This window comes from Barbus barbus, assembly GCF_936440315.1.
Source record: "Barbus barbus genome assembly, chromosome: 28".
Classification (NCBI taxonomy): Eukaryota; Metazoa; Chordata; class Actinopteri; order Cypriniformes; family Cyprinidae; genus Barbus; species Barbus barbus.
The window spans coordinates 7,649,070-7,664,712 of NC_136756.1; the positions used below are offsets into that span (position 1 = coordinate 7,649,070).

General features: G+C 37.2%; 1 protein-coding gene across 1 annotated transcript; it reads left to right on the top strand.

The window, feature by feature from the left end:
- Nucleotides 1-777: 777 nt before the first annotated feature.
- Nucleotides 778-13,538, top strand: stc1 (stanniocalcin 1). The gene is made up of 4 exons (XM_079381913.1): nucleotides 778-1,077; nucleotides 9,634-9,776; nucleotides 10,312-10,523; nucleotides 12,920-13,538. Exons 1-4 carry the CDS (start codon nucleotides 963-965, stop codon nucleotides 13,200-13,202), a joined length of 753 nt encoding a protein of 250 aa, XP_079238039.1. The 5' UTR covers nucleotides 778-962; the 3' UTR covers nucleotides 13,203-13,538.
- The last annotated feature ends 2,105 nt before the right edge of the window (nucleotides 13,539-15,643 follow it).

Sequence of the window (15,643 nt, forward strand, 5' to 3'; positions counted from 1 at the left end):
TCATTTAAAGTGACATAAATCTCACTTTTTGAGTTGCCTAGTACATTATGAGGATGTGCCAGACGCTGGTTTTAAATGAGTTTGGTTATTTTTGAGGGAACCAGCTTGGCCATAGCATCTAAATCAGGATTAATATGCTGATTTTTGTATGTAGAGAAAGTGTTCAGACTTGAGTTCATCAGACTAACAGGACTGGGGTCATATGGATGTCATGTTATTCAATAGACCTATTTACTCATTTAAAGTGACATAAATCTCAGTTTTTTTAGTTGTAGCCTATATTATGAGGATGTGCCAGAGGACAGCTTGTCCAGAGCATATAAATCACGCGGAGCTTTATGCATAGAAAGTGGTTGATATAGCTGTGATAAATAGTAAGCAATGTTTCAATTTGGTGTCTAGTTGCTGGTTTCAGAGGGGTTCTTGCACGTTTAGCTCTTTTTGTTTTTTGTTTTTGTTCGTTCAGTAGGGTAAAGTTGAACCGGAGCGCGCGTGAGCTCCGTTTGGGATGTTATGAAGGATCAAATATGCGACGCGCTCTTTGAAGTGGACGCGTATATTTGTATATGACAACAGTGCGCGGATGTGAGCGTTTTCCCAAGTTAAAAGAAACAGCAAACTTTACGCCATACGAGAAGCCCATTTAAATGCTACGGATCAATGAATGAAAGTTAGAGCTGAGGCTGTGTTAGAGCGCCTGCTGTGATGTGATTGGGCTGAGCGGTGAGCTCGTGATGCTCGGGCACATATAAAGGGCGACCTGCGCTCCTGTCATGCACGCGGCTGCAAGAAGAAATTGCTGAAGAGAACAGCCGGACAGACAGAGCCTTCATGATACTGCCCACATCACACGCATTTCCTCAACGAAGTCGCCAAGAAGACGCACCGCACAGCGCGCAAGACATAAAGGAAATCCTCTTTTATTGCCCTTCATAAAAGCCCCCAGTGTCATTTAGTGAGAGATGCCGCCAAGGACCGGACTTTTGCTGCTCGCCGTGCTCATCGCCTCCGCGTATGAACTGGATCAGAACGAATCCTACTCGCCCAGGAGAGCACGCTTCTCCCACAACAGCCCCTGTAAGTAGGAAGCGTTCGGGAATGATGAGCCGGTTGTGTGCTGACACGCATGCATCGGTGTAGGGCATAGATCATATGAGAGCTGTCATCTCCTCTAGGATGAGCTCTCATCCAATGCGTCTGTTCAGCTGCTCTATGACAGATGTATCAGTGAATATCACGTTCATCCTCTGACCTGCATATGAGGGACTCATCATAGCTCGTGATGAGCTCCTTGTGATGCATTGAGCGCGATGAATGAATGTGAATGATGATTCCGCCGCCGCTTCCAGCCTCAAAAGCATGCAGGAGTTTCTATGCTAGAGTAAAAACCTGTTCGTTGGTTACCTTACCACAAACCGTGAAAATAGTATTAGACCTTTTGAAGACGGTACTTTTAATGTAAAAATGCTACAAATAATTAGAAGTAAAACTAGGAATTGCCTTATATTTGAAAAGAACGTGTATATTTAACAAGGCAATACACACTCTTTTAAATAGCCTACTGTTAAAATTGTGTTCCTTGTAAGTAAAAAAGCATAGGCTATAAAATGCATTAGTTCATTGTATTTTAATTTGTCCAGTCAAGTCAAATTAAATTTAACAAGGCAATGCAATAAAATTATGCTTATTACACATATACGACTGGAAAACAAAAACGTGTAGAAACAAATTGCACTCAGAAATTGCTAAGTTCACATTTAATTACAAAGAAACGGCAAGTAACAATAAATTAAACCTAAAAAAGTGGAAAGACTGAAATAGTACTTTTTTGTACAATGCAATTCAGTAATCTAAAAATTAGTATTATTTTTTTTACAGTGTGTGAACCACCTCATAATTTACATTAAAATTGTGTTTTATATGTAGGAACAAAATACGAATCATCTTATAATTTATTGAAATCCTTGTGCAAACGTGCAAAAGTTCTTTAATCGGATTTGTTGAACATATTATTAAGAGTGCTGCTATTTCATATAACAGCACTGGGGCATAACATCACTCCATTTGCAGATTATGCTGAGTGGGCTTCAACATGCAAAACTTTATGCTTTGGCTCCTTTTGTAGCTATTTTTATTAGGGGATAGAACATAATTAGCCAAATTTTGTATGAAAAATGAATATTAACCTCTTGCTCTGCACTGAATTTCAGTATGGCTTTGTAATCACAGGAAATCACAGTCATGCTGATATTCACTACTACAGCATTCTTGCTTGTGTGATAATTGGATAATTTTGTGTGTTACTCAGTTACTGGTGTTTTGCATTTGTGTGGGTGACACTGGTTCTCTCTTAATGTTATTATTAGCTACAGTTGCCAATTTTTATGTTTTTTCAGTCATCATGTGGTCTTGCATTATGTTATTACCACATTTTACAGTAACATATTCCAATAGCTTGAATAGGTTGGTATATTGACATTATATCATTTAATGATATATCATTACTATAATCTTTTACTCTCTGATATGTTTTGCAACCACAGCTTACAAGTTAATGTAAATAAAATAGGGTTTTTTTTCTGGCATACTATATATTTAGTTCTGGCATCATATTGGACAGGCAGATTTATTGATGTAGATCATTCAAAATCTGCACATTTCTAATATGAACACAGAGTGAAATTCCAAAGGTGATACAGTTAAACCCTCTTATATCCAGCAAAAAATGTTTTTAAACATTTCCACATACATTTATAGTACTTTCTAAATATCTATAAAGCATTGTACCATTCCTGATGTAGTTTGTAGTGAGTGGTTTGTATATGAAAGGCTTTCCCCAGTGAGGTCATACTATCACGCTTCATATTCCAGCTCTCATCACGGACACCTGAACCTGTTAACAGAGGTCTTCAGATTCATTTGAAAATGACAGGTTATACAGGTAGAGAACTGGAAGGTGGGCAGCTCGCTTACACTAACTTTTAATGGACTAGACACAATGGATGCTTTAAATGACATTGTGTGCACCTGAAAGGACCCAACACTATTAAAGATGATGAATTGTTCTGACCTGCTGCTCATTATATTGAAACTGAAGATCTGGTGTCAGTGTTACAAAAGGTTCTCCCTTTGTCTTGAATGAAGTCAGTAATTATGCTACAGAGAAAAGCTCACCCAAGTGTCAAATAGTGGATCTGTGTGTGGTGTGGGACACTCAGTTCCGTTCTGTCTCTGGTCGGGACGTGAAAACCTTTGTCAAACTCCACTTGGTATTTGCATAACTTCCTGTTGTACTTAGTTGCCAGGGAGACATGTACTGACTCAGTGCTTTTGAGACAAAGAGACAGTGGTGCACTAATAATTCCAAAAGAGCAAAATGAACAGTATATACTTTACAAAAAAAAGGGTATAAATGGCTTTTTTTTTTTTACCCTAAAAAGGATATTTTTTTACATTTCGGTTCTTAATGCTGGAACCAAATCTTAAAAAATCATTGATATTTCTATTTATCAGATCCATTCATTTACAACTGGACTTTATCTCTCATTGTCTGAAGACGTTTCAGTGTCAGTGCCGTCATCAGTTGTAAGTTGATGATAGGGTGAACATACCTCCTCTTTTTCCTGAACATGTCCTGGCCGGCATTTCTAAATTGCCTCATATGTTCAGGTTTTAGCTTTGTAGTCAAAGTTGACCAGTAGCATGCAGGCGTTGTAATTAATTGACCAATTGTGGCATGCGAGAAGGTGGGATCTACAGAGAACAGTTAAAGCAATGCAAATATCCACACATATAATCAGAGCTGGGTAGTAACTGATTACATGTAATCTGTATTACGTAATCAGATTCCCAAAAATGTAGCACTTGACCTTAGATTATATTACATTTTAAAATGGCCATGATTAGACTACAGTTACATTTTTATGGATTACATGATTACATATTATTCACAAAATGGCAGTAAATTATTCATAATTTATTGATTCTCCTTAATTGTTCTTTTAAATTTTACTTTCTAAAAATCCTATAATTTAGTTTTGACTATAATAACTAATTTTGCTTAAATAAATACATTTGAAATATTTCTGAGGAAGTTCATATTTCAAATAATTGAACAACACATTTGCATGTTCTCTGATATCGGTCCAATTGACATCCAGATAAACAAATAAAATATTTGTATTTTTAGTGTTCAAGAGTTTATTTATGATTGAAAGTAGTCAGAATGCATTGCCTAAAATGAGTAACCTAGATTACTTTACTAACTACAGTTTTCATCATGTAATCAGTAATAGATTGCATTTTTCAAATAATCAACCCAGCACTGTGTATAATGTATGCACTCTCAGAAAAGAAAAGAAAAAAGGAACAAAAGCTGTCACTTGGGCGGTACCTTTTCACAAAGGTACTATTATGTACCATTTAGGTGCTAATATGTACACTTCAGATGCTGAAATGTACCTTTAAGGTACTAAAATGCACCTTGTGGGTCAATAAGGTACAAAGGTGTCCCAGTTACAGCTTTTGATCCTAGTTCAAGGGGTAGTTCACCAAAAAATGAAAAATCTGCTCCTAACCTATATAAGTTCCTTTCTTCTGTTAAACACTGAAGAATAATGTGAGTTACCACGTTTCTGGTCCTCATTGACTACTATAGTATTTTTTTCCATTCTATGTAAGTCAGTGGCGACCATCGGCTGTTTTGTTCGAACATTTTTCAAAATATTTTCTTTTGGACTCAGGAGAAGAATGAAACTCATACAGGTTTGGAACAACTTGAGGGTGAGTAAATGATGAGAGAATTTTTATTTTTGGGTGAACTATCCTTTTAATTAGAATATGATAAAACCACAGATGGGATTTTCAGATAATGAAAAAGTCCAATTGTAAATGAATGAACTCTCCCTGACATATTAAGACAATTGCAGTGTCGTCTCCAAATCTGTGAGGTCTAGCTGAGTCATGCATTACAGGCTGGTGTGAAACACTGACTCTCAAGGGCCACAGGTTCAAGTCGGGGTCACACGCTCCGCAAGTTGAAATCTGAACAGGTAGCTATGTAAGTGTAGAAAATGAATTATTCATTCCAACAATTCATTCTATTAGTCAGTGTGGAAAAGTGTAATATCACCTGTTGAGAACCATATATAGGGTCTCTGATAACTTATCCAGTTGAGGTTTTACAGCACTTGATGATACACGAGTGAGTAAGAGAGAAAGCAAACACAAGACTGTGCATTGTCTATTGATGTGTTTTCTTGAATCTCAAATGAGTCCTGACCTGTCGAGGCCCATCGCAGTACCCTCAAAATTATTAGAGTGCGCCGGCCAAGCCGTATTCAAGTTTCATTAGTCACAATATGTCAAATCATCATGCCTGTTTTCCCACCATAATACAATAAGTGCTCTATGAAAGCATTAAACGCAATATCAAACCCATATTTTACGCCTCTTCTCAGTGTAAGTCAAGGGACAGCCCCTGAACTGTGTGGCCCAATTCACCCGTAATTCTATTTTCCCTTGTAAGGTTACTGATGACGTCTAGGGGGTGTCCGATGATGCAAAAAAAGCCTTGCCGACACACTTTCTCTCTTATAATGCCATAAGAGCTGCAAAATCAGAGCAATTTTGTTGGTTTTTGATGTGGCAGTGCTGGAGTCTCAGTGTTTTCCCTGAAAGAGTGATTTGGCTTCATCATACATTTGCATTAAAAATAGCCTTGAAGAGACAAAAAAGTACACTTTTAAATAGAGTACTTAATACGAAAATAATAACGTTGTAAAAGAATATACTTTTATTAATACAAGTGTTTTTGGACACTTATTGCATATACTTTAATGTAATTTATTTCGAAACTTGTCTGTTATGAATATTAAATATATGTGTATGTAATTACAAATATATTTAATTTTTGTAAACTTAAAAATTTGGAAAACACTGGGACTCCAGCACTGACACATCAATGCTCTTGTGGCGTTATAAGAGGGAAAGTGTGTCGGCAAGGCTTTTTTTTGCAACATAGTGATGGAAGTGCCTCTCTTTAAGTACACTTAAGTGGCCTTTTAGTTCATTAATATTATATTTTAATATTCAGAGTACACTACAAGTGTACATTCAATATAATTAAGCACACTTTCCTTTTCACGGAACTAGTCTCAAAGTATCCCAAGGCTAAGACTTGGGTCAGCAAGACACCTCAGCTTAGATCACATGATTTCGTTCACACCATGGTACAATTTTCCCCTGATTCTGAGAAAAGTGAAGCAGAACAACTTCTAGTCATGTATTCACAAGGAAAACTGTTCCACTGATAAGAGAGGCCAGTCATGGAAACATTTCACCCTCACTTGTCCCGAGGCTAACAGCGAGGGAAGGAAAGTGATACAATTGTATTTGGTATTAAAATGAAGATGTTTATCATTTTTATGACTCTTTCATAGCTCGGGCGATGTAATAGAGTTCTCAGTTGCGTTTTGCTGAAGTATCAACTTTGTCTTGGATGCTTCTCCTTAAATTGCTTTGGAAGACTGAAAATAGAAACAACAACAATATTAATTTGGACTGCACAACTGATTTATTCTTGGAAGAATTTGATGACAGACACCTAAGTTTGTATTGCGATTTCTGATTTTAGTATTTTGGTATCAAGGCAAAGCAGAGCACAGTTTGAGATATTGTTGAGGAGACATGTAGTAGCGTCCATGCTGGCAGAAAAACCAGCCTAAGCTTGTTTGTTGGTCTTAGTTGGTCTCCCAGACTGGTTTGTTAGCTGGTTTTAGAGGGGTTTGGACATCTTTTAGCTAATTAGACTGAGATTCCAACTGAACACTCAGTTAAACCAGCTAAACACCAGCTTGACCAGGTTGGGAGAACATCTGGCACTAGACCTTTTTTGTTTTTTTACTGTCTGTAGAAGAAATTAGAAATCAAAGACCTCATTTTAATTTTAATCTTATAAGTGGTTAGATTTGGCACTACAACTCAGCTATTTAATGCAAAATAATTGTCACTTTTCTTTTCTTTTTTTTTTTTGACTTAGATACGGATGGTACAAAAATCATTATTCCAGCCAGAAGAAGCTGAAAAAATATGCATTGTACATAGAGATCATGGCATATGCCAATTTGCATGTCAATATTTGCTTAAAATAAATAAATACAATACAATAATAAAAAAATATTATTTATTAACATTTTTCTTCTTAATATTATTTTTTATAATAAATAATGACTTTTTTATCTATTATGGTTATGTGGAGTCACTTACAATAAAAATAAATAGGGAGACATTTCTTTTATTCACAATCAGAAATGTGCAGCTTTTTAATAAAAAAACACATTAATTGATCTGTTATAATGTGTTTTATTTAAGCAGTAAAGTTGTTTACTTCTTTCTTATGGTCATTTTGGGGGTTTTGCCATTACATTGTCTTGGTAACAAAGTTATTAAATTGGACACAACACATACAAAAACGTTTTTCACAACAAATTCATGCTAACATATTGTTTACATCTTGTGGCTAACCTAACATCTACAGATTGGCCTCATTCATGCACTTTCATTGTAAGAATCTCACTGTAACCCTGATTTATGCTTTTATACAGATAATCACAGACAAGTCGATATTATATTTTGCGGTAATCGGCATTGTGCCACAAGTGCTGTCAATAGAGTTTAACTTTTATTGAACCCAGGATTTTCCATTAATGTGCACAATGTGCAAATGGCCTTAACAGAATTTACATCTGAGATCTTGCCCTAACCTGCTCCTATGGACAATAGACATATTCATTGCATGACATTTGGGGAGTTTCTGGTTATTTCAGAAGTCTGCCTTTTGCCAGGAGCATTGAAACAGCAACACACAGCCTATTTTCCTTCAGATACAGTAAAGTGAGTGTGTAACAACAACAGCCTGTCTCTCTCTCTCTCTCGCTCTCGCTCTCTCTCACACACACATACCCTTGAGGTTACTTCTCGGCGTGGTGTGGGATCCCGGCAAAGCGTTTATAGTCTTTGGCGTGGAACTGTTGGAGGTGGTGGTTTGGCCCTCTTACTCAACCCGCTGAAAGTTATTGTCTTGTCACATGTCAGGGTAATGGAAACAATTGCCAAAAAAGACAGTCAGCAGAACCCAATACAGCGTGGCACACATGCCCTACACCCCTCTCTGTCACTCCCTGACAACGGGGGCAAACACAGGGCACAAAACGCCCAGACTACCACAAGAACCCCACAAGGCCTGCTGTGGATATTCTTCATTCAGTGGGTCACAGTTCCAAGAAGAGAAAAATGGCTGGAATACCCATAAAATTTATGGCAGAGAGTGGAGTGGAGTAATGACACCAATGCTTGGCTCAGTTGCGATATATTTCAGGGTGTCAAGTGGCTAGTCAAGCTTGTTGTTATTTGTCATTTTAAGTTGAAATTTGGCTAGCTATCAAAATTGAATGGAAACTCACACATAAAATCCTAGTATTTGTTCCCGTTTGTACTATAGTTCCCCCAGACCGAGTGGTAATTAAACATCCCGTGGGCTGGGAGGTGATAATGAGAAAGTGTCCCCTTAAAAATGATCTGGTGTTCACTTGTAAGCAAGGTGAGGAATTAATTATCTTGCCTAAATGGTTTCACAAGTTCATTGCTACTACACACAATGTGTTTCTCCTTAAATCATTATCCTATGAGAATATGTTCCAGCATTAACTGCCCTGTTCCTCAAACTGGGAGTCCAGACCGTCTCCAAAGACTGTTCCCTCAACAACCCTCAGTGGCTTTTCTCCAGGTCTTTAAGAAAGTACAAACTTAACTGTCCAAGTAGTAGAAGGAAGTTCATTTGTTTCAACAACTGAGCTGAGAATCGAATGGATGGATGGATGGATTAGTGAGTGAGTGAGAAATATTACAGAATCGGAAATAGTTTTTGTCAAGCAAGCAAAACAAATGGAACAAAAGTCCTCAGAAATGTTCAGTTTGATTAGTTTGCTCAAGCATGTTGCCAAATAATGTGTACATTCAACATACTTTGTCAGTGGACAAATTTGGACGAATAATTCGCGGACTGCTCTCCTCGTGCATGAAATCACCCACATGCCAACAAACCAATGGCAACGTGGAACAATAATGACCCAAATCTCTCTGTAACTTATTTGCAGAAAATTGCCGTTGTTTGTCAAACAATTCATGAACAGTTACATATTACCATAATTGTATTATGTCAGCTTTATGTTACACCTCAAATGACGAGGGAATTTATAGCAATGTTAATATTACTAAGATAGTCCCCAAACTCATTATCTCAAATGTCTTGGGTATGCAAAGCATTCACAGCATTTATGGACTGATATTGAGTACAGCAGTTGCGTTCCAGAAGTCAAAACTCCATTTATTTTCTCCATAACTGATCAACCTTTAAAGACAGACCTGTTGTACAATCAATTATTATACCAATTTATATTTATATTTATAATTTTGTCCAATTTTCATGAACTTTCTTTGGTAACTTTATTTTAAGGATCGATTCAACAATTGCCAAATTGGGTTTGGACTTGACAAATATTACCTGATGTACATTTATGCTTATAAAAAGAAGAAATGTGCTTGTCAAATCTAACGGTGATTTTGTTTTTGCAGCAGATGTGGCGCGTTGCTTGAACAGTGCGCTCCAGGTGGGCTGCGGTGCCTTCGCCTGTCTTGAAAACTCAACGTGTGACACAGATGGCATGCACGACATCTGCAGGTCCTTTCTCTACAGTGCTGCTAAATTCGACACTCAGGTATGTACATTTGTATACAATTCAAGCCAAAGAACAATAAAGATATATCAGTTCATCAACGGATATACAATATCCTATTGAAGTCAAAGGCGCCATTTCAGCAGACAGTAGGAAGCTAAGAAGCAATGGGATTAGATGAATCCTGTCAAATGAATGCGGTTGAATTCCACAGAGATCTGAAAGGCCCGATGGGAGCAATTATTTTCAAAAGTTCTTATTACAAAGTGATTCATAAACGCTTTCTTAATTGATTATCTTATATATACTCACATTATAATACAATAAATGTTGTCTTAGTTAGCGGACCACCACAAATTGTACCTCAAACAAAGTTCTTATTATCAGGTTAATACTTTGCAAATTTTTTGAATGAATCATTAAAAGAGCTGGTTCAAAAGAATGAGTTGTTTGAGAACCAGTACTACTTTTTAGTGATCAAGGTTCCACAATTAAGATGACTTAATTGTCACAACTCCAAGACTTAAGTCACAACTCAGGCCTGTGCTTGACATATGGTTTCCTGTTCATTTTGCAGGGCAAGGCTTTTGTGAAAGAAAGCTTGAAGTGCATCGCCAATGGTATCACTTCCAAGATCTTTCTAACAGTCAGACGGTGTTCCACCTTCCAGAGGATGATTTCGGAGGTTCAAGAGGAGTGTTACAGCAAGCTGGATATTTGTACAGTGGCCAAATCAAACCCAGAAGCCATTGCAGACGTGGCTCAGCTTCCCAGCCACTTTCCCAACAGGTATCTCATGAACAAGATGAAAAGATTTCATATTTTGGTGTACACAAAAACACAAAAAGGGTTTCAAAGTTGTTGACCAAACTATCACGCTAGATTTGGGAATTAAAGAATCAGTTAGGTGGTATATATTTTAAAGTACAAAACAAGTTTTTTTTTTTTTTTTTTTTTTTTTTTTTTATTCATTATTCATAAATCCATTCATTAGTAATAAACTTTCGTCATGGCATAAAAAGTACACTTACTTTGATGTTTTGATTAACATACTAAAGCAAATGTAAAGATTATATATTTAACTGTAGTGTGCCGTTCAATATTACATTAAAGTGAATATAAGTTAAATTGACACAAAATTACACAGAAATTTCAACAGAAATTACATTAAATTATAATTAGTTTCCATAAATGCTTGTCTGTACATTCACCAGCACATTTTAATATTTTGAAACATATTTCAAAGACAATAGAAATAATTATTAAATTGCATATAAAGATGTACTTACTTAAGAGGGTCAAAAAAACAGCTACTTGCATTTGTTCTAGGGCTGTCAATCGATTAATTGCGATTAATCAAGCATTTTCATTCATGTGTTTCTAAGTACATATTTAAAATTTGCATAAAAATAGTCAAAACAGTGGAAGCTCAGCAACTGTTTACAACCCGAATTCCGGAAATGTTAGGACTTTTTTTTTTTATTTAAATAAAAGGACAATTAAAAGACTTTCAAATCACATGAGCCAATATTTTACTCTTAAAAGAACATAGAGAACGTAACAAATGTTTAAACTGAGAAATTTTACACTTTTATCCATTAAATGAGCTAATTTCAAATTTGATGCCTGCAACAGGTCTCAAAAAAGTAGGCACGGGGGCAACAAAGGGCTGAAAAAGAAAGAAATTTTGAAAAGATTTAGCTGGGAGAACATCTAGCAACTAATTTTAAGTTAATTGACATCAGGTCTGTAACATGATTAGCTTTAAAAGGGATGTCTTAGAGAGTCTCTCAGAAGTAAAGATGGGCAGAAGCTCTCCAATCTGTGAAAGAGAGCGTAAAAAGATTTTGGAATACTTTAAAAACAACGTTCCTCAACATCAAATTGCAAAGGCTTTGCAAATCTCATCATCTACAGTGAATAACATCATCAAAAGATTCAGAGAAACTGGAAAAATCTCTGTGCGTAAGGGACAAGGCCGAAGACCTTTGTTGGATGCCCGTGGTCTTCGGGCCCTCAGACGACACTGCATCACTCATCAGCATGATTCTGTCATTGACATTACTAAATGGGCCCAGGAATACTTCCAGAAACCACTGTTGGTAAACACAATCCACCATGCCATCTGCAGATGCCAGCTAAAGCTCTATCATGAAAAAAGGAAGCCATATGTGAACATGGTCCAGAAGCGCTGTCGTGTCCTGTGGGCCAAGGCTCATTTAAAATGGATTTTTTCAAAGTGGAAAAGTGTTCTATGGTTAGACGAGTCCAAATTTGACATTCTTGTTGGAAATCACGGACACCGTGTCCTCCGGGCTAAAGAGGTATGGGCAGCTTGCATGTTTTGGAAGGCACTATGAATGCTGAAAGTTATATAAAGGTTTTAGAGCAACATATGCTCCCCTCCAGATGATGTCTATTTTAGGGAAGGCCTTGTGTATTTCAGCAGCTATTACAACAGTATGGCTTTGTAGTAGAAGAGTCCGGGTGCTGAATTAGCCTGCCTGCAGTCCAGATCTTTCAACTACAGAGAACGTTTGGCGCATCATTAAACAAAAAATATGTCAAAGACGACCACAAACTCTTCAGCAGCTGGAAACCTATATCAGGCAAGAATGGGACCAAATTCTGACACCAAAACTCCAGAAACTCATAACCTCGATGCCCAGACGTCTTCGAACTATTTTGAAAATAAGAGGAGATGCTACACCATGGTAAAGATGCCCCCATTCCAACAATTTTGAGACCTGTAGCAGGCATCAAATTTGAAATGAGCTCATTTTGTGAATAAAATTGTAAAATTTATCAGTTTAAACATTTGTTATGTTATCTATGTTCTATTGTGAATAAAATATTGGTGCATGTGATTTTGAATTCTTTTAGCTTTCATTTTATTCAAATTTAAAAAACGTCCCAACATTCGGATAGTAATAAAGTTGAGAGTACTCCTTAATTTTTATCTATTATGAGCTCGCTTGAAATCAGACACCATTTTGTGGCAGCAACCAACATTTTAAAAAATAATTTGTGAGGTATTCAAAAAATATATATGGTCTTAAAACACTTAGAACACTTAAAACAATTTGCTGAGCATTCGCAGCACTATCTGTAGCTTTCTAATGCTGCTTAACCCGCTAATTTGTTGACACACTGGCTCAGTGTGAGTTTTCTCTGTCTCGCCGCAGGTTTTATGGGAAACTACTGCAGAGTTTGATGGAGTGTGACGATGAGACGGTGGGCCTGGTGAGGGCAAATCTGTTGACCCGCTTAGGGCCTGAGATCGCCATGCTCTTCCAACTACTGCAGAACAAGCCGTGTCCGTCTGCTGCAGTACCTACTGGAATGGAGACTCATGGTGGGTGGCGGTGGTCTGTCAGTCCCCATGGATACAAGAACCAGCCAAATCTACGCAACAGAGATGCCTCGAATCTCTTTGGCAAGAAACGCAACATTGGTGACAGCTCTTAACTTCAGACCAATTTGCCAGGCCATCGAGCACACATACACAAGCGCAAAGTTTAAACACACACACATAAAAAAAAGAAAGCAAGACAAAACAGTGGTTTATTTTCCGAGGCGATACAGGGACACATTCCTTCTCAACTGGACAAAGGCATGCACCAGTGCGAAAACATCTCGAATGTCCAATTCTATGTTTATCATTTCATATTCGACGAGTTTTACACGTTCGAGGGGAATTCGGCCTGTAGGTCGAGTCAAGGTCATCGTGAAATCCAGCGGGAGTCATCCAGGCCATAATGTAGAGAGCTCTTAGATAGACTTATTTCCATTAAAATATCTCTCAAAAACAAAAAGAAAATACTATCGAAAAAAAAAATCAATAAATAGCCATTTGTATATGAAATATATCTTACGGAGATTACAGCAAAGAAAATGTATGTGTATATAAACTGAATCTAGCGTTGATGTGAAATAGTTGGCATGTGTTATAGAAATAAGAGTGTACTATTTATTTATTAACAGATATTTTACTACTACTTTAGCTGTTAATCTCAAATTGCCACTAGCCTTTTTGTGAAACTCTCCCATTTGGCGAGAGCGATCTTTAAAAATCGATGTGCAGGAATTCATTAAAATACCAAAAAACTCAAGTTCACTTCAAACGCCGTCAAGTACAGCAACAGTAGATGTCAGAGATCCACACTGGGTGACCAAACGTTATTTATGAAACGAGTTAGAGATGCACAGCAAGGGACCGATAACTTCTCTTTGCATTCCTTCAGCTTCATTCTGTAGACCTACAGGAGCTTTTTTTCACTGTTCGCAAACATTTTCTTAACTCTTGGATCGCCTCTCTACTTATTATCTGTTCAAGTAATACAGTTCAAATAAACTCTAAGAGGAAATTCAATTCTAAGCCCTGAGCGCATTGTTAGCGCTACATCTAAATACATATTTTGGCCAATTTATTGGACAGATGAACAAATTACTCCCTGGTGATTATGACTTGCAGAGGTGAGTTCAAGCGCGTTGTTCCCAGCATCGCTGAGTCAAAAACTAAAATAAATAACCTAGATGTCTATTTAAAAACGTATGAATTGAATGATTAATATTTATTTTCTTACTATATTATTTAAATGTTTATTTTATTACATTTCTGTGGGCAATATTAGTTCATTCAGCAAGCATCTGTTTACAGATATATGTAGTGCTTTTTAATTGCTTCGGCATCCATTTTTGGGAGCTATTTGAAATTTATTTAATCGATCGCTTATTTAGTCATTCTGAGTTGACTGACCCATGTAATGACTCTGTGCTGGTCATGGGGGAACACGCTGGTCATACGAGTCAGGCGAATGTTATATGGGACCACTATAATGCAAACTTTGTCAAAAGTTTATCAAGCATTGCCACATGCTGTGTATACATTCAGGGTTAATCAGCTATATAGAGTGTATACATATATATATATATATATATATATATATATATATACATACATATATCGTTAGCTTTAACTGAGTAATTGACATCCAGTATTTCATAGTGCTGTCGTTAATGCGGTTAATTTGGGGCAGTCACTGCAAAGTGTTTTCCGGAGCCATTCTCGACACTATGCAATATACAACGTTTCCGAAAGGCCTATTTCTCTCAGAGTGTTTACCCAGGGTGAATGGGGAAGATCTCTCTGTAAGTGCTTCTTGGGGAAGTTCAGATTAGCAAAGACTGGAGGGCAGTGTTTGGCTTGGGAACGACTGAGGAGTGAGGGCCAAATCCAATCAAACTACCGCAAAACCACTTTTTGACTATTCCCGTCCAAAAATAAATTCCATAGCAAAGAAGCCATTTCACCACTGAGTGATTTAACCATTCAAACGACCAATCTGCATCGCTTAATATGTCCTGATTTGTTTGAAAAACACAGGCTAGCCATTAAACGGCTTGTTTTATGGTGAACTCGCATTGGCGCCGTATTGGTACTGTGGTGATAATACAGCAGTTTGATTGAATTGGACCCAAAGAGAAATGAGAAAGCAGAACCGGAGAGGGCAGAATGACTGTTTTTACTTAAACCAAATGATCTGCAAATCTAAAAGTAATTCACCAAACTATGCAATAATCGCTAGAAAGGTTGCAAACTAAAATCCATGCTATCGAGCCCTAAGCGGAAATGGGGCCGTTTAAGTTTTGAGACTAAGCAGCAGTAGCTTTTTTTCTTCTCCCATATGAAATCAAATCCCCAGTCCCCAGTAATCCTTTGTTTTTTCCCCCGATTTCTTTGTTTCACGTTCCTGTTTCTGGCCACCTTTTCTGTGTGTGTGTGTATATACGTGTATTTATAATAATATATGCACTTTCCGTCTCACAGGACCACTATCAAAGGGCATTGAAGCATAGTTAGATTCTGCTCAGAAACACCACAGTAGCTGCTGCATTCTTGTTGAACA